Raw genomic sequence first — 22,756 nt, forward strand, 5'->3', positions numbered from 1 at the left:
GATGTACGTCAAAAGGAAAGCTTTTTATTTAGTAGTATAGCTTTTCTTTATACATTGAACAGAGTTGATAGTTGCTATTATTATTTACTTTTTAGCACTTCGTTTCAACGGGTGATACTCGCAAAATCCATAAATGTTATAAACGAGTATGCCTAAAAATATTTTAACTATACACAAATTATCTTGCGTCCTCTAATAATCTAATGTGTGGCGTCCTAACATTATTACATATTTACAAAAAACTACATCTAGAAGAAGCAATTTTCTGCCTCGATAATTGTAGTATCACAAAACTCGAAATCTTCAACAGGAGGATTTTTTTGTATATGTATGGAGCGTAAAATTTTAGAGCGTTCCTATTACTTCTGTCCTTAATTATGAGAATTCTATCGCATAAATTGCTTCTTCTGAAGCAATAAAAACTTACTTGCCACAGTTCAATCGCTTAATCGTTACTTTTATGCACTGGTGCGAAAAGAAGTCAGCAAGTAGATAAATAGTTCGTTCGACAAAAAAAGTGAATTTATATAGTTTTAATATACACAGCTCGTAGTATGCATACAGAAAAATAATGCATCGGATATTGTCTGAATCACGGGACCTACTTGCTCCGTGACAGATTCGTTATATAGTTTGTTACAAATCTTTACGGGGGTAGAATCGCGTGAACAAAAAAGTCCGAATGAAAGCTTGTTTTTTTTTACAGGGAGTGAGAAGATTTTACAATCTTATATGTGAGGTGTTTAACAATAAATTCGCTTATCACTATACCACGGACTCTGGTCATTCTCTTTTGTAGACTAAAATGGTGTTAATTTCGTATTCCGAATAGAATTTCCACGTCGTTTTCTTCACTAAAGTGTCGCTGTACAGAATTGCTTCGTGTTTAAACATTCCTCCCCACCGATTGAAGGCATACAGAGAAATTTCCCTTCACCTTGCGTTTAAAAGGAACCGTGCACACATTGCATTCAACCGTTTTGCTTCTCCTGAGCGTTCCGAGATTCAATCAAAGTAAATCAGAATCATACAACGAGATACAAGAATAAATAATACGGGGATTCAGTATTGTAAGTTCAACTCGTTATTAAACTTACTTCAGAAACAGAGTTTCCATATTAAAGACGTCAGTCTATCGTTTTGTCATGTTTATAAATCTAGCACAGTACACCTTTTATTTTCTTCCCATTTACAAAAATTATAGCGGTCCAGTAAATTCTGTTTCTGAATAATCCGAATAAACCTCGACCATCGAAGTAACGATCTTTTTTTAGTAACCAATAATATAATTACATTAATAAATTATCGATGTCAGATTCGGTATTAAGCTCGTTACATTGTCGAACTTAACTCAGAAACAGAGTTCCTCTATGAAAGACGCCAGTCTTCGATTTCGTCATATGTATAAGTCCAGCGCAATACATTTTTCCATTTACAAAAATTACAGCGGTCCAGCAAATTCTGTTCCCGAATGATCTGAATGCAATTATGAAGTTTCGAAGTAACGATTTTTTTTTAGTAATTAATAGTATAATTACATTAACAAATTATAGGACGTAACTGATTCTATTTTTGTATTTTCCCTTTTCTCGTCCAACAAGATACACGATAAATTTAAACTATTTTAATAGAGACAAAGAAAAAGAATTAATTTCATTAGAAAGAAAATTATGTCTTCGTTGGGGCATAATTTATATCTGTTCTCTAGCAACAATCAAAATTTAAATCGCGAAAATCAATCGTTTCCATCTCTGAAGTACAAATGCTACGCGCTACATAAGTATTCTCTTTTTTTTAATTAGGACATCATGTATATATATTTATATATGTATATGTTCTTAAATAAAATGTACACAGTTTAATTCAAAACATACATTTCTTCAGATATAATCTTTCAGGTGGTATGACTATAAATAACGTTTTTTTTTTTGTTGTTTAGTTTAGCTCTCACCTCGTTTTTTTATAATACTTTCATTCAATTATTATATCTACTTACTTGCATTATAATAAATATAATATCCGTACAGTATTCGAGCGATCCGTTAATTCTTAAAGCGCTGTTATTTCTTGGCGAAGCATTGTATGGGAGAAAACCGGCTGAAGTTCTTCAACCCCGTTTAAGAAAATTAGCGCTTTGCGACGTGTAAGAAAGGTCACAGCGCATCACGATGCCATACCCACGCTTTTTTCGTGTGATCAAACCTATGCGTCAACCATTGTTGCTCCAGTAATTGGTATCTATCTTGACTTAAATACAAAGGTTTGCCACGCCTACGAGAACACATTAAAATAACACATTATGAGCACGATTGAATCATCGAGACAACAAGGAGTCCGAGCTACGTACTTCAGATCTTTGTCTTCTTCTTCAAAGTCGTCAAGATACAAAGATCCCCACAAACAAGCTCGCCGTCCTCGGATCACAACAATATAAGTAGACGTGACTACCAAATATATGCCAGTACCAGTTCCGCATATGGCTGAATGCTAAGGAAAATTGTATTAATAAAAATCATATTTATAGTTCACGAGAGGAAAAAACGCTGCCCGAATGCGCTCTATGCAATACATACTTGGACAGCTTCGCAAACGTTCTTTTGCTTGCAGCAGCCTTGTTTCAGACAGACAATTGTACCACATATCAGGCAGATACTAATCTCTCGTGGAACCGAGTGGCACTGCCGACATTGTCGTTCGTGGTAGTACTAGAACGATAAAGAAACATTGATTGATCGATCTCGAACGATCTTGGACGCGGCTGGTTTCATAATTGATGGCACATACTTTAAGTCGGAATAACTTTTTCATAAATGGACCAAACGATTTCAGTTTTTTTGCCAAGCTATATACAAATGACATTTTTTAAATTTTCATTACAGGCTCAAAGAAAACAGTTGTAGAAAGCAACTTCTACTATTTTTTGTTTTTTTCATAATTCCGATTAAACGCAATTTTTCTAAAATTTCATTACATATTATCTAGTAAACTAATCCTAGCATGACAGAAAAACTGAAGTCGTTTGGTCCATTTAGAAAGAAAGCAATTCTGGTTGAAAGTGTGTGCCATAAATTGTGTGTCTGCATGCGAGTTGTATAAAACACGTACCGAAAACAACTTTTCATATTCCCTTGGAAGACTGAGTAACTTGGGTGTTTGCCACGATATGTGCAGCTCCGTTATCAGGTACCTCACGTTATAGGTTTGTTTCACAAACATGAGGAACTGATCGCACCATTGTCGGGGTATTGAAACGCTAGCCTCACTGTTCTGCCAGTTCAAGGCCACCGTTGAATTGAATACATTCCAATCCATACCTTCCGATACTAGTTCCAAATAATAAACTAATCTCACGAACTCAGTCTGTGGTGTACTAACTAGGGGTAATGGTTGTTCATACAAATGGTAGCGAAGCAGTGCAGCTATTCGCAAGAATGGTAAGCACAGTAATTGTACCTGAAATAACAATTAAATGGATGCAGACATCATAATTATTACAAGTAGAGTGCGGATCTTTATGCAAATTCTGGTCATCAATAATAGTTTCTCATAAACGAAAAAAATACTGGTTTACTGTATTGGTTACTGGTAACCAAACAAAATTTCAGTAATTTATAATGGTTTCGAGTAACCAAAACGATATTAATCATCAAAAATATGGTTATTCTTTGAGGATAAATTTCATTGAGATTTATTGGTGATTGGCATTCATTTAAATAAATTTTAATTTTCACTCAATGACTATTTTCGAAAACGTTTTAAAAATAACTGTTATTTTGGGCCTCCGAACAGATGATAACATCGATCGTTCTGCAGTCGCTGGGTCAACGTTTAGCATTTAGTATACGCATACCTGTTGTTCAAAGTTAAGCATGCTCATCCTCGCGTACGACGTAGCTGCTGAAGTCGATGGTTTGTAGTCGTCTAAACAATACAACCGACTGTCGTTGAAGTATTCGACGATTCTATACAGTATAGTATCCACAGACATGATACCACGGTCCAAACTCGGGTCTCCTCCCCTTAAAATCGCGTTCCTTTCCGCATGTAGGAGATCACAACTGATTTGTAGTACCACTTGGTAGTACAATAAGTTGTAGAGTGCCTTCACCACGGTGGAGAAATATGCTAGAAGCAATTCAACACGTTAAGCATTGTTAGATCGTTAGGCGATTTATTTCAGTTGACTTATATTCACATATATCGGTCGTTTGGGAAAGTTTTCAAGCCTTTTACGTTCTTCATCCGAAAACTGTAGAAATTCTATACCGGTAAAATGTACCATTGCGAACATTTAGGTAAACAGCTCTCAGCTAGTATAAAAAAAAGAAACATTTTTCAAATTGTCAACGATTAAGATACATACTCTGATCCAAGTGGAGAGGAAGTAGCAATATGAATTGTATCAGAAGAACAGTCGGGTGGATGAGAAGCACTGGAACTTCTTTCTCGCGTGGCTTCAAGGCGAGTGTGGATGGAGGCTCCGCAGGTATTCCAACCAATTGCTGCCAAATAGGATGCACCGGCCACGATGCTAATATTTTCGCATGCATCGCCAGAACGTGGAGGAGTGCAACTGAAAACAATACAACGATAATGTAATCAATACAACCGCCAATGAATGAAGCACGTAGTCTAAATACACGAGAAAACAAAGAAATTTACCAAGGCAGTCGCGTTTCGGCGTCTGAGGTATCGTAGTAGGTGATTGAACGCATAGCGATCCACCACGTTGGATCAGTTCAATTTCGAAATTCGTTCGGGCTATAGAAGTTATGAAAAAGAACAAGTTTTGGGGACTAGGAAACAAAGGAGTGTAGTATCCATCCTTATAGCCTGTGCATATGTTCGTCATGTCTTCCATGGATTTGACCATTGACACGGACAAATTTGACGAGAGCTGGAAAGATCAAATGTTATATAGACGGAATGCTTTGCGACTAGAGGTGTGCGAGATCCTGAGAATGTCGGTGCGGGACACCTCTAATTGCGACAAATCAATATAAGAAAGCTTACAGGGTTTTGTTGTATTTCTTTCAGCATATTATTTATTTCTGAGAGTATCGCTGTAGCGGGCGCGTGATGCGACTGCACCAGTGCTGCACACTCTCCCAATTGCGGGGAAAGCGGCAGAACCGAATTAGCTAATTGCCTGCAAAGCGGACACAGGTATTCGCCCCTTTCCACCGCGATATTCTGCGGTCTTTGATGGCTACGAAGAGATACCAAGTATGACTTCAAGCATTCTAGATGCAGATGATGACCGCATGTCTGAACATGAACTCCATCCTCCCTGAGCCAATCGACAGTCAACACCCATGTGGTCTGCGGGAAACAAATTCAGATATATTATTACATTTCGATCTATCGACGTTCGAGGATGTTATCAGCTGAGATAGAAGTAATTACATATGAGAAATGGGGGTTTATCTCCTGCATTCTACGGGCCCAGTGAGCGCTACGGGTGTCACCTTTTGCTATGGCTATAGGCGGATCGTCATCGGAAGTGGGTAAAACTGGTCGTTCTGGTTGCTGCAGTGCATGACCAAGAACGCATGTCGGCTACATGAAAAGCATATGGTGAAACACTGAACTAATATCGTAATTAAAATCAAGTAACAATCCAAGGGTTTATTTATTACCTGAATTAATACAATCAGGCCCATTGGCGCATCCTCGCTGGTGGGAGTAGTTTGATTACAAATTACGCAATCATATTCCTTTTTGCTGGTTAATTTGTTTGCATTGTCCTCTTCAATTCCGTCCATACTACATATTCCATCTCCCTCGTCTGAAAGTTAGAAACAAATACCGTAGCTTGAATACTTTGATTTTTTCTTTTTGAGAATTGAGGACGTATGAAATTGGACATTCATTTCTGAAAGTTTGTTTTTTTTTTTAGTTACGACGTGTAATATATGTAAAAAAATTTCTATATCGTTTGGTACAAGTCCGATAACAAATAAGCGATTTATTGTAAATTTTGGACCTGCACCCGTTACCAGTGATGACAAGCAGGCTTAAAAATAATCTAATTTTATCATTTTCGATGTCCACAAAAAATTTCAACATATTTTAAAATGGAGGTACACTCTTCTTGCTGCAGTGAGCTCAATTTTGATTTTACTTCGACGTCGATTATACCTGTTTTCAGTGCCTTCTCCATGAACTGCTTTTGTTTATTGGCAAATTCGGCCATCACCTTCTGTTGCCTCTCCTTTGCTCGCCTTCGTCTTTCCTCTTTCTCGCGGCGTTCTTTCTCCCGTTGTTCGTCCTCGCATGTCTGCGTGAGCGGCCACAGCTTGTTCTTCGTTTCAATGATAGCCTCCTTGCACATAGGATCTAAGTTCGCTATTTTATTAAGTAGCTGCGAGATGAAGAACGGCCCGTCGCCGATTCTCGACTCCTTTGGTGGGGTTGCTGAACTACTACTAGGTTCGTTATCGGACATTGTACACTGCTCGAGGCTGTAACTATCCGGTACACCCGACAATTGAGAGTGTAATTTTAATAACAAGGAAATTATGCTTTCGCCTATTTTTACTGTCTTTGGTTGTCCTCTCTGCAACGAAAGAAAGATCGATTGACGGTAAGAAAGGAATTTTATAAAAATGATTTTCAACTGATCGTGCGGATACGATCGAATTTGAATTTTTTTTACCACAGGCTCTCTCCTCTTTAAGTGCTTATGAGAATTCGATGTTGATGGAACAATTTCCATGGCAGAAGTACTTAGACTTGGGTAAACTCTTTGGGCAGTAACTATTTCGTTACCAGCCATAACAGCAGGTCGTTGAGGTGCTGGTGGCAATGCTGGTCGGCCACCGACCATATCTACGTGCAGTTCAAAAAAATGATATTAAGATATAGGTCGACTTGTAATCTTTCTTTTTTAAACGCATGCTAGTCGAGTGAACACTAAATACAATATATTAGCACATATCTCTCGAACTATAATATGGACAATTAGGTGGTTACATGTGAAATGTCATAAATACATAAAATCCACCCTCTAGTAATCAACGGTGAAAACGCTTTATAACATTTGCATTCTAAAATCGGACATTTCGCATGCAACAACCTAATATTTTACAGTATTCAGTGCTTTCTTGCTATAAAGAATAATCCACAAGTTCGCTTCTGTTAGCTGTGTTAAGCAGAGCCAAGTTTTTCTCATTTCTATTGTTTGCATTGTGTAATGCATATAGTTATGTTCCACCAGAAAAAAAGGCCTGATCAAATCGAACATGTGCAACATCCAACATTAAGGATACAGCTACGGTTAAGTGGAAAGACTAAGAGCAACATACTGTTTGGTGAAGGAGGTGGTTCAAGGGCAAGGGCCATGGACCCTTCAGTGGATGGTGGCAAAGCTCTTTGTGTAGTTATTATATCATCTTCACTGTTAACATCTGATATAGCAACAATTCCGTCTTCAGGTACAATAGTCATATGAAGTTGGGCTACACATAATAAAAGGAGAAACAAAACTAATGTCATTACATATTGCACTACACGATATTACAACTTAATCGATATCGAAACATCCACTTTTTGAAATCAAATTATATCCAGGGCGTGTCTTAACTCATATACAAACTTATGGTGAAAGTGACTAATGAGGATGTAGAAAATATATTTGATAATACTAGAAATTCATTCTCAAGGAATACATACACATATAAAATTTTCTGCCTATTTTTAAACCAAATAAGTGATTCGAAATTTATTTCTCTTAGCTAACGTATTCCATATCGTTAACAAATAAATTATAAAATCGCTTACCATCTGCTGCTGGTAAGGCTGGTAGAGAGGGTAAGGATGGTAGACTTAGAGTTTCCAAGCAGCTTTCATCTGTCCCATCGTTTAGCATAAGCGAAGCTGCAACATCAGTCATTTCATCTTGAATATCATACTCTAGTTCGCCTAAAAGAAAAGATGTTTAAAGCGATTGAGATTCCAAAGCATAAAGAATTGAAAAAGAAAAGTAGAAAAGAGAACAGTTAGCTAATGGTTGTGCTTACTTTCAGAACTTTCTGACTCTGATTCTTGCATTTTGATCACGCGTGGTACCACGGTCCTTAGATTTTCGGATAAATTATCAATCTTATAAAAACTTTCCAGATCCATATCCTTTATCACACGAGATGTTCCTTCGCTGGTATAGTGACACACGCGGTTTGTCTAATTCGGAACGAACAAAACGTAGTTATTACACGATTACAATTGTTTCAATCAACACTCGCATGATCATCGGTAAAAATGTTACGCGGACTAATATTTACATAAAAACGGTTATTTAATTCATTTATTTTGTGACATATACTAGAGCACACTATTTTTAAAAAATTTCTGGGTCTAAACAGACCCGCCGACGGCCGGGCGAGTGTTATTCGTCATAATGTCTATAGGATTAATGTATCCTACATTCTATGTACTTACAGATTTGTCAGGTATTTCGGCAGTGATTACTGCCATTTCTAATAAGTAAATAGTCAATGCCATTACGTGTTCAGATATGCTATGACCGTATACAGTCTTGTAAAGAATTATTAAAATCATAGCGTGAAAAACTTTGGTGCGTAAGGCGATCCGCGGATCGTCGTAATCGAATGAAACAGGAGCCGGATGTCTAAATGGTGGCCACGGTGTCGCACTGTTTTTCAGTTTTCCTGATTGCTTCACACTGAAACATTTGTAACATTGTAATAAATATCAGTGTGTAAAAGTAGTAGAAATAGACGTTAAATCAAATATGATTAATTGAGAAGATAAGCATACTATTCAGTGAAACGATCCATCGATATCTGAAAGTCTTTTCTATGCACTGCTCTCAATAAAACGTGTAGAGGATCAAATAATTCATCCCACACGTGTGGTTTCGGGCCATACATTCCCTGCTGCATATTTCCACTGGCTTCAAGATTGGGTGCCTTGTATTGCGCTGTCTGTAAAATATATTATACGATAGTTCAAGAAATGCTTATGGATGCTTCTATAAATAATGCAAGCAAAACATACATCAGCCAAAATGAATTCAAAGTCTCTGTTCTGTGGGGTACCGCAACGCTCTGGCATTAACTCCATTAACTGACTGTGAGTCTTGTCTCCCATACACAGCAAGGTAACCATTTCCAAGCCAGACATTTCATTATCGGGTAAACCTGCAGAAATATTGTGTAAGTTGTATACAGATTGCATTACTGGGGATGAGTTGTAAAAAATCCTTAGGCATGGGCTGTAGACTTTAAAAAGTTATGGAATACATTATCCTGGAATACATTATTCTCCGTTGGTAGATAATGTGGTAAAATTTAAAAAATGTGTAAAGATCTGTGGTTCAATTATTAAATACAAAACGAATTGTGAAAAATTTACCTAGGTTTGTTCGAACGTTTACCAAGGTAGCTAAAAACGTTAAGCAACTTTCCAACATAGGAGTATTTTTCTCTCCTTCCATGTATTCGTTTTGACGCGTATGATACAAACAGAGACTCATCCATTCCCTCACGTGAAACCTAAACGAACAGAGTGATTATTTTCCATGTTCTATCTGAAGAAATAGCAACAAAGCAAGGATAAATCGAAATAATTACTTTTCGATAACAGTTTTCATAAAGACGTCCGGTTGCAATTTTGTTGCGCACACTTGCAGGAGATAGAGATCCGCGTCGACCATTGAATTGCAAAAATTGCATTGTATATAAGTCATGGCTTGTCCTTTTATTTGAAGTCCATTACGAACCCATAAGCCATTCCAGATTTCATAAAAAGCAACCTAAACGAAAAATCATGGTGTTACATATAAACGTGGAAAAAAATTTCAAGATAAAGGTATTTTTATGAAGCATAATTGTTCTAACGACAAATTGTACTGTCCCAATTTGTAGCTACAAAAAGGCATCGTCTTGTGTGGTATGCATGACTCATAAAAGGGGAGCTAACGGTACTTTCGAAAATTGAATCACGAGTTCGACGGAACCGACATAATTTTCGCTTCTGTTTCATTCGAGAATTTTTTAATCCTTTCGAAACGATCGAATAGGAACAAGCAAATTGGTACGATGTAATTAGAAGCTATTTCAGGGTCGTTAATGGAGCGGAAAAACCAAATGTGAAAGGAACATTTTATCGTGAATAACATTTATGCGATACAATAGCAACAGAGTTTTCAGACAGTGAATTTTCTTTTCAATAAGAAAGCATGCTCGGTACGCCCAGCTGTAAAGAAAGTATTGCATTTCGTGAAACATAATAATGATATCTGAAACATCTGACTGGCGTTCTTTCACTCTTCGAAGCTGATTCGTGGGATCACGGCAGTTCCCCCTCCGAACCGACCAATCCTGTCACACGATGGTGGTATCCTAACGCAGCGTTGTCAGGTTGTTACAATTCTGTCATCAATGGACGGGAGGAGAAGATCCTCAGTTTCAGATGAGTTGAACGGAACCTTAGCACGCGGAACGTATTCTACACATTTCTAGTTGAAATGGTACCTCCATTTGCTTCATGACTCGTCCGTAGCCATTTCAAATTCGTGAACGATTAACAGCGCAATCGCGGCAAGAGAAGAAACCGGATACGAAGAGAATTCGGTCTGTGACACATGTGCGAATATTTCCCGTGAACTTTTCTATCCGAAATTCATTTCGCTGGGGAGTTTCGGACAGACTCAGTGAAAATGGCCGCGGTGAAAACGAAGATTCTTCTGTTCTGTTTGATAATCGGCTTCGAGCCATCCGCGCGCGGTTTCGACCTCACGAACGTCATGGACATAAAGGATATGTTGAGATTCGGTAGCGAGACTGTGGTAGATGTTCTCGAATCGTGGGAAATGATACAACCGAAAAAGCCTGGCGACAAGGAGCCGATCTTCCCGTTCGTTTATAGAATGGAGAGAGAGTTGAGGAACCGTATATTGTTAGTGTCGAATAAGATCGACGATTTTCAGCAGAAAATGGGATTGCACATCGACATGATTAGAGCCAAACTGTTAGTCGATCTACCGTTACAAGAGACCCTCGATCATAAATTAAGCCAGATCGATCAGTACGTCGGGCAAGTTAACGATTTGTACAATAATTTCGTAGTATACACCCTATCGCCCAAAAACTACGACCGATTCACGATGGAGGACTTCGCTACAACATGCGTCTCCTCTAGATCAGGCGCTTTGCCTGATATTTTGAAAAGTATTCACCGACTGTTAGTCCCCGCTTCCGACCAAACTTTTAGCAGAAGCGTCATTGTGTTGCTGGCGAAACAGATGAACGTAAGTATCGAAAACCCTTCTTTTTGTAGAAATTGTCATTAAAAAATGCCCGAAAAGGCAGTGTCCGGACGCCAGAGTCGGAAAAGCGCTACGTCGGTCCCTAGGGACCGACATCAAATTTTCCGTTCAGACGGCGTCGGTCTTTGAGGACCGATACTGAGCTTTTCCGTTTAGCTCACATTTTTGAGATACAGTAACAGTAGTATTCGAATGAAATGAAACATTAAGATGACGTTTCTTTTTTTTTTTAATAACAGTTTTTTAAAAGTAATTTTTTGATCGTTGCCCAACAAATCCAAAAGTTGAGAAACGAATTGAAATAAATTTACAATGGAAGTATGTCGTCCGCCGATCATTAACAGTTCCGAGAACCCTATCACTATCGTTAAGTATAACAAGTGTATTAGGTGTAGCGAACTATCACGATGATCAAGCGACGTCCGACATCATGTACCCATTCAATTCGTGAACCATGATAAGGTCTCGCAGCATTATTCGCGAGTATCGAGACGATCAAACTCGGCGAGACAATACCAGTTGCGATCATAATTTTTTTTTTTCTCTTTTGAGAATGAATACCGCGCAAAGACATGAAGAACAATACGACCGGGAAGTAAAAAAATCGAGTATTCGTGATCAGTGGCGGATTTGGGGGAGAGGATAAATAAATACCAAAGGCGCAAGTCACAACAATAAAAAAAAATGAAAATGTTAACCAATTTAAAAATAAAAATAACATGTTTGAATTATATGAAATTACAAGAAATCGTTTAAAGCCTACGGGGAGGGGAATGCAGAATGCAAGTAGCCCGTAGGCGGCAAAAGTATAAATCCGCCATTGTTCGTGATCGAAATGCTTTTTTTTTTCTCTCCACGTAGAAGAGTAAATTCATGCGAGATTCGTTGGTTCTTTTGATTTTTCGTCGAAATCGAGATTCCTTCGTGCAAGCTGCATCTCCATTACGATGAAAGGAGTCGATGTTTTTCTCGACGATACAATGCACTTTGTACGGAACGGCTTAACAAAACGAGAGGAGAGTAAGAATGAAGAGGGGCATGCGCAGAGATACATAACACCATTAAAAGCCTGAACGGTTCGAAGCGAGAGGGGAGGCACACAGAGTAAAATGACGATGGACTGATGCAAAACCTTCAGTCGAATTCAAGCAACCGAGGGAACCGCTCGTTGCGATTGTTTGTTTCCTTCATTTTTGTGTGAACAAATCACGTTGAGCAACAATATTCCGAGAAACGGTCATCCGACAGATGTTTATGCAGCGGAGCGTGTCGTGACAAAAGAGCAGACTGTGTGCACCTAGAGAACCTTCGAATTGTAACCTATAGCGTAAGAACGTTTGTTGTCCGATAGTCTCTCTCCGGTTCCAAATTTTCGTTTATTACGATCGAAACGGATCGAACGATAGAACGATCTCATTGACCTCCGCGACCTATATACTGCGTGGCCTTTTTCTAAGCATCAGCGTTAAATGCGTAAATCCGGGGGACCGGGTCTGGTTAAACATATTTCTTCGGTCTTTAGAAGGCTCAATCGGAAGTAACGAGTGACGCCCGTTACTTTGTAGTTCACTTTGATTGAAAATGAAGAAGGAACGGTATTATCTTTTTCTTTCTTTTTAACGGAATGTAATTTTAAAATCGGTTCTTATCGCGAATCATCTTTGTCAATACAAATAATCTTAGTCAGCAGGGTCGCGAAGAGTTCGCGAAGCTCTTTGGAATTCTGCATAGCGCGGTAAACTTTTCGAACGTTTCCGAGTGTTCGCGTACGAAAACTGGAGGATACCAAACGTAATTCGACTTTGTGTAATAAGATTGTAGTTGTATGCGAAGAAACCTTAGGCGGGCCTGCTTACGGCCCGATCGAATAACAGTTATTTTTGCCGTTTTCTTTTTTGAGGGTAATTTTCGGAAAACGAAGAGAAGTTGAATACAAGTGATTTCCGCGGGAAAGAAAGCGTGCTTTCTAGATATTTCTACGGGAAAGCGCGGCATCGGTGAATTCACACGGGGGGGGGGGGAGTACCCCAGAAAAAGTTGTTGAAATATTCAATCAAATGATTCGCCACGACCGGAAGTGTTAACATTAGCCGGACATGACTCACTTTAATAGTAATTAGATATCATTTGGTGGAAAACGCCATTGACAAAAAACGCTAATCCTAGGTCGCAAAGCAGCGAGTCCCACGACGCTGCACGGCGCTTGTCATCTTTCCGAGACCGTAATCATTTTGTCTGGCGACGTATCTAGTTTTTAACGTAATCGGTACATTCGACCCTTGCATCAAACGTGATTCGCGAAACACTCGCGCGAATCAGGCTCGGTGTACGGGAGCGTCACTCGCACACAGAGGCGGCGAGGCACGCTGCTGATCTGGACGAATACTGTTTTGTTCTCAGAAGTTTCAAGGACACGATACCGTTTACACATCGGGAAGACGATAGCCTCACCGTAGCTGTTATACTTTCAGAATCGAGGGTTGTTTCAGATTTTTACAATATTGGAACCGGAGAGAGAGAGAGGGAGTGCGTAACGTGTTAGATTTTTATGGAAAAAAAAAGGAAAAAATTGTTGTCAAGTTTACTTGTTCGTTCGTAGGTGTTGTATATTAGGATGTGCCGGAAGTCTGCGTAGTCGAAGAAGCTCTGAAAGATAGATCGTAAGACGAACGGAAAATGAAGAAAACAAAAGCTTCTGTGTGCCTGTTCCTCCTGTCGGTAACGTGGGGAGCAGCTTTTGCCTTTGGAAAGGATGCTACGGACATTGACGAGATGAGACACAACCTTAACAAACTCACGGAAACGATTAACGACGTGGTATTTCGGATGGGTCTTAACGGGCTCGACGTCGAGAAGTATCTCATAAAGAGCTTCCGAGACTTCGGCGATGAGTTGGAACGGAATTTTCCGGATCCCGGTTACGGCCGTTTGAACTCGTTGAATTCCGTCTGGTTGTGGAACCGGACACGGAAGGAGCTCGAGGCGATCGAGGGCCTGTACAATATTTTCAGGCAAATGCAATACGAGATCATTCAAAAGAACAAGGAGCTCGATTTGCAAGCGCTGGCGAACATCTCGGACGCCATTCTACACGACCCGAACAACTCCATAATAGGCAAACTCGCCCGTATCACCGAATTTATAGTGCATGATAAGTTGTTCGTTCTGGCTTATCAGGTACAATGTAGCAACGACAAATCGAACGAGCATTTATTATAGCCAATAAGCGAAGGCTCGATCAGAATAGTTGATATTTTAACTGGTTTATATTCTGTACAGGAAGCTGCCTCGCAAATTTGCAATGAAAACCAATCTCTTCAACAATTGCTCTACAACCTTTACGGCACGGTTACTCTTGCGGAGATCAAAGGCTACAGCATGATTCAGTTTTCCTACATGTTACTGAGACTGTATAATCAAGGTATAACTGCGAGAGCTACCTCCAGTTTTGATTGGACATATTGGATTAACACGTTCGCTACTACAATCCTGTTTACTCATAGATACTCAAGTTAATTTTATGCACTTATATGTTGAAAATCATAGTGCGTAGCATAGTATTCAGAGATCTTATGACAATCTTCTATGTCTTCTATGACATTATTCCTCTGCTTCAATATTATTATGAAGGAGTAACGTTGCATTTATTCAAATGTTTCAACAACGAAGCTGAACGTCGGTAGCGAACGTGTTAAGAAAAATTTAAAGCAAGTAAATTGAACGAATAACGCATTGAGCGTATTCGATACAGGTGCTAACTTCACTGAAGAAATGGAACTAATAAAGCAACAGTATGCAGTGAGAACATCTGAAACCGTAAGAGCTGTGAAGACTGCCATGGCATTCGCACCTAGAGATCTCTGGATGTGCGACCCGGCGCAACCAAGATTAAGTATGTTTTCTGTTCACGAATATTCTAAACATCGAACTCGATCGAACGGGATAAAACTCTTTGCAGATGAAACGTACGCGCAGTTAACGGAACTGTTTCAAGGCTATATCGTGAATGAAGTAGATCTGAGTAAGCAGACAAGTTGCAAGGAGAATTGCGCTTATTATAGTTACTCGCAGGTGCACGGATGTTACAAAAACCAGTTCTGCTCCCAACAAAGACAATGTAACGGTAATGTGATACATTGCGAGTACATTGATTCCGACATGTGGGTGTGCCCAGCGGTAAATTGAATTTCACTTTGTTTTTAAAGATCTGGCCGGTATAAGGAGAATATTCTGGATTTCATGTGCGTGTTGAATTGTTTTCAGGCTAAGAACAGCCATCGACGATACGACTACATACAGTACGAGAACAATCAAGTTTTCGGCCAGCGAAATACTTGCAAGAGAGAACAAATAAAAGTGGACAGTTGGTGGCGCTGGTTATTCTGGCATTGCAGTTATTGTTTCTGCTACTGTGACGATCAAAGCTGGAGATCCGACCGGTACTTCAGTTTGCGAGAAGTTACATCCGACACCGCGAACAACAAGTAAATACATCATCATAGATTACTTAGCGAAGGTTATCCAATCCTTTTACAATGAGAGACACTGCGTGTTACAGGGTTGTCACAGGTATTACACTGAAGAAAGTGAATCAGATAATGCACATACAAATACAAGAGGGTCAACTGTTGCCACGTGGAAACATCAACAGCACAACTGTCGCCTGGAAGCCTATTGTACCGTTTTCTATATTGGATAAGTATGTCAAGAACGGTGTTGACTATCATACACTAGCTTGGGAAAAGAGAGGCTTGGATCTAGACGATTTAGTGTCAGATCAAAATCACCTGGTAACAGGTATGCGCGTTATTTATTTGAAATTCTCGTTTCACGTAGAAAAACACTATTTACGATATTCATCTTTCTAGGTGTCAGGTTTAGAACGATCGGGTCTCGATTGAATCTGGAAATACAGGTGACACCGTTTAATTTCACATCAGGGGAATTGTTACAACCGTCTATAAACAGTTTCTGGATAGGCAACGACGTTACCGACAGGTGAGATACGGATGATTGTGCTTTTAGGGCGATCTTTATGTTCACCATTATCTCGATTTACAGGTCGGAATTGGAATTGAAAAATCCTGATATACCAACCCGAGCTCAACTACCATCGTTACCGGACTCGAAGAAGCACCAGTACGTGAATTTCTCGCCCAGTGATCGAAGGATGGATGCTGCACAAAACACAGTACCATTCATCGACATTCAACCGGTGCAATCGGATCCACCGGTTCCAATGGCGGGTGCCGGAGTTTTTCACAAAGGCAGATCGGGATCGGGAGGCTACGTGGCCTTGAAACTAATCACATACGACTTCACGCCACATTTGATGGTTGATTTTCCACCAGCACCACCGGTCATTAATCATCCTCCGTTAAGCGAAATAAGAACGACATGAAATCGGTTATATCCGTATAACGACGATAAGATATAGATGTCGTCCGTAGATACATTTTATGTTACCTTTGCGTGCTCTCTTCATTGAATTATAATTAAACAGTATAGAATTTTTTAATCATTTCGGCACGCATCCATGTAATTCGAAACATTAACCATGCTCGTACCCTGTTGATTCTTTCTATCGTCATTGTGCCATTTTAGCATGTATGTATATGATGCGCGCGTAATATTATTTACTTTCTTTTTGTTTTGTACTATCACTCGTTTCTATCAGTTCGATATTACGTTATAAGACCGTGATTGCGTTTTGTTTCTGCATTGATAAGAACAACAAGTATACAATTTTTATATCTAAAAAATGAATCTGTATCGTTAATCTGTAGTGGTTGCATATTCGATAAGAGAACGTGAAACTATCGGCTGCCCAAGTATCCTGTAAATAGGTACCTCAAGATTCTGTGATTTAAATATACAAATAAATAAAAACCAAAACGTTAATCGAAGTTCTTCGTTGTAGTCAGACCACACGTCATTCTGATTTTTTTGAATTCGTTAATATGTTTCCCAATGTTTCAATGCGGCGTTACGGACGTCTAAGTAACAAGTGTTTTCAGAAATCAAGAACTGTTGAAATGTACTCACCTGAACACGTAGAGGATGCATCATTAGAAGGTGCAGCATATCAGTAGGAGGTAGTAAATTATTAAGTGTAGCTCCTTGTTGGCGAACCGCTTGACACATGTACACAGCAAAATATCGGTGTAGCGGAAGGTGAAACGACACTTGTAAGCTGTCGCTCTGCAACAAAAGCAAAAGCAATCGTTGATGACACCAGACAAAACCAAAATGACACTCGGCAGAATTGATCGAATTCTTACATCGTTTGGATGGGTGTAATTAATAGCATCCAACCAATCTTGTAGAGCCATTAAACAATAGCTAAGCACTCTTCGACTGTGAGGTGCACTCTCGGGGCCGCTCAAATGAGAGGCCAAAGCCCACATTGGATACGCGCTTGCTTCCAATTCAGCGCTGAACGCTGCATAATACGTGTTAGGTTCGAACTCAATGTGTCCACTTAGTTCTCGCTGATTCACGTTCATTCCTGCAACAAATTTAATTAGTAGCTCTTGAGATAAATATATACTTAAGGAGGTAGTTTGGTTTCTCATCTTCAAAAAATCGATTTTTCTTTTTTCCATTTTCTTTAAGTATAAGTATTGTAAAATATGTGTGCAAAAGGATTTGCGAGATATTGATAGTTGAATCTTTAAACCCGTTTTTCGCGAAACCACTTTTTTCGAAACGGTTGCTACGATATCTCAAGTTCTAGTTGACCGATTGACTGGAATCATGGCGACCGTCAACCCACGTCTTTTAAAACATAACTCGTATAATTTTGATTATTTTTACTTTAAAAAAATCACACATGTACTTTCAGTACCAATAAATATGTGTACAAAATCCTAATGCAAAAGGTTCAATAATTTTTCCGATAAATATTCCTAAAAATTCGTGCGAAAACGACCTCGAAAATGAGAATACCCAGGTGTATATTTTACACAAGACACAACGATACCTTGAAACATAGATAGGAAATGAAACCACATTTCCAAAAGTGTGTCGTCGCTCATAAATCGATCAGCGACAGCCTTATGCGAAAGAACATTATTTAAATCTGACACTAGGGGCCAGTAGCAATGTTCCTTCATTACTTGACGTCTACAGTCCACTACATAATGAAAATTTTTGTCTGGATCTAAACAGAGAAGAAAACAATTAGTCCGATAGAAAAGTGCTCCAATATTTTATCATCCTGAAATCTACATACCATGTAAGGTATTCTGAATCAGAATTTTGCTCATCATGTACTTCAAACTGATAACCATAACGTGCAATAAATTCAGTTGATCGACCATTCTCAATGCTAGACTTTCGTTGCTAAAAAGCTAAAATAAGAAACGTGAAGGCATTAATGCTCATTCACTTTTTATGATGGATATTACTTTAGTGAAGAAAACTGACCTGCACGCTAACGTGAACTATTCTGTTACTTAAAGTATCGGGATCTGTTGAGCGTTCGAGCATCATCGAAATTCTACTATAATGTAGCACGAATGCACAAGTGAGTGCTTCCTTGTAATCTGGATCAGGCAACATATTCAGCAGCAGGCAAACTAGTTGTTGCGGGAATTCATAAACAACCGTCCAAAACATTAATTCTTCTAAGAAAGTGGTATGTTCTAGGTGTTCTTGCAATGATGCGCATTCTAAAAACAAAAGATACAGTTTATATTGCATCGTAATATTGTATCTATTAATAGAATATGTATGAATTTACCTTTATATTCATCAGGTGGTTCTGGGTTTGGCAAAGATTTCACTGCATTCTGATATATGTTATTACTATCCTGACAATAAATGTCGTATTCTGGCTGTCCAGTCGATACAGATGGATCCATGAAACATCTATATTTCTGTGGATTGGTGAGCGCTGACGTCATGACTCGTCTCATCAATGTGCCCATTTTATTGAAGTCAAGAAGCATGGTTAAATATCCGTCTGCATCTTGGATAGCAACCCTATAGTCTGGAGCACGTACTTTACTGCAATTGTACGAAAGAAAAAATTGTTACAAACGCTACGTATTATTTAAAGTACTAGTAATAAAAGAAAATTATATAACGAACCAATTTTCACGCAAATGTTGGATAAGACGAAGGATAATCCTTGGCATCATTGCGACCGACACACACAACAAATCTGAAGGAGCCGATTTATCGACGGCAGCTTTTGGACCATGTCTATCACAGAATCTATGGGAAAGATAACAGGATGGAATAGTTTCGGCGTCACAAATCAGTTTGTGTAGCAGATGCAAATTCTTACCCTGCTTCTTTCATAACAGATGAATCACCACAGTCGCATGCTCCTCCAGCTTGGCTGAGGAACATATTGAAGTCATGGCGAAAATGATTGCCTTTCTTAAAGCATTCTGTGCACAGAGACATACACGGCGAGATGCTACAGGTACGACAACGATATGCCACAAAATTTGGTGTCCAAACAAGTCCACATGTTGTAGCATTATCGTACATCCTCACTAAAATGTGGATATAAAATATTTTTAAACGAAGAATCAATCTTGTAGCAGAGAATGTACAGATCTGCTCGTTTTTACAGACAAAACGAAAAGAAATGTATACGGTACCTGTGTTAGCAAAATCATCCGGTGAACGACCACCGGCCATCAACCACTTGCACCAGTCAATGGTTTCCCAATCGTCGATGGCCTTGCCAGGATTCAAGAGTACATCCAACAGTTCGTTGAGATGCTGTGGTTCACCACTGTCAAGGGTTGGATTGCTGCATTCTGCGTAAATATAAGCAGCTGCACCGCGTTTGCCTTTGTTCATTAATACGTGGGAGGTGTTCAACGTCGAGGCCATCGTGAAATAGTTGACCTCGCGCTGCAAGGATACTACGGGTAGTACTGGTCTCGATACGTGTTGCGGTATCCTCCGAGGATCGAGAGAACGAGTGCAGGGGCAGGCTTGCCAGACGTAGGGTAATCATGGCGGCGCCATCATCAGTGAGCATCTCCCGTCAACTCTGTCTTCCTCATCAATTTTGACAGCATGACGAAAGCACCAAGGGACCGTTAACTTACACCACTCTCCAAAGCGACGTACGATTATCGACCTTCAGATTTCGTGTTTCGACAAGTACTCGGTACTTGCACAATAATCGTTGTTAATACAACACACATCCGCATTTACGGGACGGCAAAACCAATTGACCACCAATCGTTCGACCAATTGACCACAGTTTATATTCTTCTACGGTACGTCTTCTTCTTTCCGATCAAGAGTTTATCTATCTTATCGACGGAACAGTGACCGATGTGCGGTTCGTTACCTCCACGGCGTCACACGAGTTCGGTGACGTAGCGCGACGTTAGAGAGGGTCTATCAAAGTTCTTTTCTACTTTGATTAGTTGACGATTCGCCGTTGCGACAGTGATGCTGTCAGAATCGAAGAAAAGGAGAGATAACGCGTGAGAGATGATGATTATAGATCAGTGGTAGGAGATCACTCGCTTTAGTTCTGTCTTTCTTCTTCACGTTCCTTTCTTCGCTCGAAAATCTGCGCGCTGCTCGATGCGCAATGGAGTGGTGGGGATAGAAATCGTGACGTCGGAGAGGTGGCCGAAACGCGACGCTACGGAGGGAATGCTGCATCAAATCTTTGTTTTCTATGATCTCGTATCTCGCAAAGTGTTTTTTGGTGAAATTGCTTACATGCAATAACATTTTAATGTAATAACTGCAAATGTGTAGGCAGAAAGGAAATTCAAAGTTGTTAGACTACAAATAATTTTAAAAAAATGTAACTGAGTACGCTATTTATTCATGTTGCGCATTGTCCAATCATATTTCACTTCGTGGACAACTTGGATTGTTATTGAACAATGTCTAAACACTTGCAATGCCTAATGTAAGAAATAGAACTACTAATATTAGTCCTTATTGCGTATTAATTTAAATAGTAAATAGTAACTATCGTTATATGCCGAATTAAATTCCGAGAATTTCAACCAATGATCTTTAGGTACATTTAAGCGGTAGTATGGTAACACTGACTACCAACTTTTCTTTTTCACTCGGCTAATCGAGCGTGTACGTTGCTGTGATAAATAAAATTTTAAATCGCAGGTAATCTCCTTTTTTGAGGCACATCCACCGTAAATTAATTATATGATCGTTACTATTTTTAACGGAGAATTACTTGGTGATAATATTTTATCTCAGATATTGTGACAAAAAAGTTTTAACACTAAGGTGTTTAGTGGGTTAGGAACAGTGCGAGTTGTTTCCTATTGCCATTGTTTCGTCCGTTGAATATTAGAACGTAGTATGTAACAGTGACATTAATATTTTAGCAATAATACAATTATTAAGAGTTCAACATTTAGTCAACAAGATATAATTGTATTGATTGAACTCGGTTTACGTTAATTTTAGGTTATGTCGTAACGTCACCAAATACAGGATGTCGGTACAAGGGGAAAACAAAACAATTAGCAAAATGTTTATTAGTATAAACTTCACACATTGTTTATTGTTTCAGCCATGGTGCGTATGAACGTTCTTAGCGATGCCCTCAAATCCATTAATAACGCGGAAAAGCGTGGAAAGAGGCAGGTACTCCTGAGGCCTTGCTCTAAAGTAATTATTAAATTCTTGACTGTCATGATGAGAAAAGGTGAGAAAATACACGATCATTTTCTATGCTGTTTACCTATAATTCATTAATGTTTACGTTCAATGTAGTTTTTAGCAATTTAAAAAATACACTTTACTGTTTCTATTGCAGGATACATTGGAGAATTTGAGATTGTTGATGATCACCGCAGTGGCAAAATTGTAGTAAATCTCAGTGGAAGATTAAACAAGTGCGGTGTTATTTCGCCCAGATTCGACGTTCCAATTAACGATATTGAAAAATGGACCAATAGCCTGTTGCCATCTCGTCAGTTTGGGTAAGCTACTAGAAAATTTGTACAGTACTAATCACAGATCAATTACAATGGACTGTGTTACAGATATGTTGTCTTGACTACCAGTGGAGGAATTATGGATCACGAAGAAGCCAGGCGAAAACATCTTGGAGGAAAAATACTTGGATTTTTCTTTTAATTTTTATTTAATTCAATAAAAATTTCATAACACATAAACAAAATTGTCCTTATTAAACCTACCACTAAAGTAATTGCGTTGTATGTTAATTCTTCATTAGAGTGTACACAGATTGCAGAGTATTGGGGTCTATTTTGTATAAATAGACACACTGTTTTTACGCTTTTTCTAAATATCCTTTAACGCTGTGTTAGCTCGGTGTACAATAAACGACGATCGTCGATTTCAATATATTAATTCTGTATACTTCAGTAAATTAGAAATATTAAAACGTGTCCTCTAAGCTTAGTGTTAAAAAGAAGTGTCTTCTGTAACAGGAAGTGTACAATCGTTTATGAACAATTTATTGTACATCTATTGTAC

General features: G+C 38.9%; 3 protein-coding genes across 4 annotated transcripts; 2 read left to right on the top strand and 1 right to left on the bottom strand.

Annotated features, from left to right (window-relative positions):
* Positions 1-4: 4 nt before the first annotated feature.
* On the bottom strand, positions 5-20,555 carry Ubr3 (Ubr3 ubiquitin ligase). The gene is made up of 29 exons (XM_076797915.1): positions 19,906-20,555; positions 19,584-19,797; positions 19,385-19,510; positions 19,035-19,300; positions 18,719-18,963; positions 18,525-18,642; positions 18,273-18,452; positions 17,572-17,798; positions 17,336-17,491; positions 9,594-9,775; positions 9,376-9,515; positions 9,019-9,161; positions 8,779-8,945; positions 8,440-8,683; positions 8,022-8,181; positions 7,783-7,923; positions 7,308-7,460; positions 6,659-6,831; positions 6,142-6,559; positions 5,640-5,788; positions 5,407-5,559; positions 5,014-5,322; positions 4,663-4,897; positions 4,364-4,573; positions 3,851-4,125; positions 3,106-3,453; positions 2,574-2,705; positions 2,348-2,487; positions 5-2,271 (listed from the first exon to the last, which is right to left on the bottom strand). Exons 1-29 carry the CDS (start codon positions 20,141-20,143, stop codon positions 2,154-2,156), a joined length of 5,760 nt encoding a protein of 1,919 aa, XP_076654030.1. The 5' UTR covers positions 20,144-20,555; the 3' UTR covers positions 5-2,153.
* Orion (chemokine-like protein orion) lies at positions 10,424-17,185 on the top strand. Of its 2 annotated transcripts, XM_076797917.1 has the most exons (9): positions 12,418-12,617; positions 13,890-14,467; positions 14,570-14,711; positions 15,042-15,182; positions 15,249-15,466; positions 15,554-15,774; positions 15,849-16,087; positions 16,159-16,288; positions 16,352-17,185. In XM_076797917.1, the coding sequence occupies exons 2-9, from the start codon at positions 13,967-13,969 to the stop codon at positions 16,689-16,691; spliced, it is 1,932 nt and encodes a 643-aa protein (XP_076654032.1). In that variant the 5' UTR covers positions 12,418-12,617; positions 13,890-13,966; the 3' UTR covers positions 16,692-17,185. The 2 variants fall into 2 exon arrangements, with proteins under 2 accessions (XP_076654031.1, XP_076654032.1); XM_076797916.1 differs by lacking the exons at positions 12,418-12,617; positions 13,890-14,467 and adding an exon at positions 10,424-11,272.
* Positions 20,556-21,282: 727 nt separating the features above from the next.
* On the top strand, positions 21,283-22,436 carry LOC143359938 (small ribosomal subunit protein uS8A). Its single transcript, XM_076798341.1, has 4 exons — positions 21,283-21,409; positions 21,825-21,959; positions 22,071-22,236; positions 22,300-22,436. The coding sequence occupies exons 2-4, from the start codon at positions 21,827-21,829 to the stop codon at positions 22,391-22,393; spliced, it is 393 nt and encodes a 130-aa protein (XP_076654456.1). The 5' UTR covers positions 21,283-21,409; positions 21,825-21,826; the 3' UTR covers positions 22,394-22,436.
* The last annotated feature ends 320 nt before the right edge of the window (positions 22,437-22,756 follow it).

The sequence above is a fragment of the Halictus rubicundus genome, chromosome 12 (assembly GCF_050948215.1).
Source record: "Halictus rubicundus isolate RS-2024b chromosome 12, iyHalRubi1_principal, whole genome shotgun sequence".
Classification (NCBI taxonomy): Eukaryota; Metazoa; Arthropoda; class Insecta; order Hymenoptera; family Halictidae; genus Halictus; species Halictus rubicundus.

Bases quoted from the DNA above. Each gene is read 5' to 3' on its own strand.
- Orion (XM_076797916.1), top strand. From the start codon at position 10,682: ATGGCCGCGGTGAAAACGAAGATTCTTCTGTTCTGTTTGATAATCGGC. The intron at 15,467-15,553 runs GTAAATTGAATT...AATTGTTTTCAG, and splicing joins ACATGTGGGTGTGCCCAGCG to GCTAAGAACAGCCATCGACG. The intron at 16,289-16,351 runs GTGAGATACGGA...CTCGATTTACAG, and splicing joins GGCAACGACGTTACCGACAG to GTCGGAATTGGAATTGAAAA.
- LOC143359938 (XM_076798341.1), top strand. From the start codon at position 21,827: ATGGTGCGTATGAACGTTCTTAGCGATGCCCTCAAATCCATTAATAAC. The intron at 21,960-22,070 runs GTGAGAAAATAC...TTTCTATTGCAG, and splicing joins GACTGTCATGATGAGAAAAG to GATACATTGGAGAATTTGAG. The intron at 22,237-22,299 runs GTAAGCTACTAG...ACTGTGTTACAG, and splicing joins TTGCCATCTCGTCAGTTTGG to ATATGTTGTCTTGACTACCA.
- Ubr3 (XM_076797915.1), bottom strand. From the start codon at position 20,143: ATGGCCTCGACGTTGAACACCTCCCACGTATTAATGAACAAAGGCAAA. The intron at 19,798-19,905 runs GTACCGTATACA...TCCACATTTTAG, and splicing joins GGATGATTTTGCTAACACAG to TGAGGATGTACGATAATGCT. The intron at 5,560-5,639 runs GTAATAAATAAA...CTTTTCATGTAG, and splicing joins GCCTGATTGTATTAATTCAG to CCGACATGCGTTCTTGGTCA.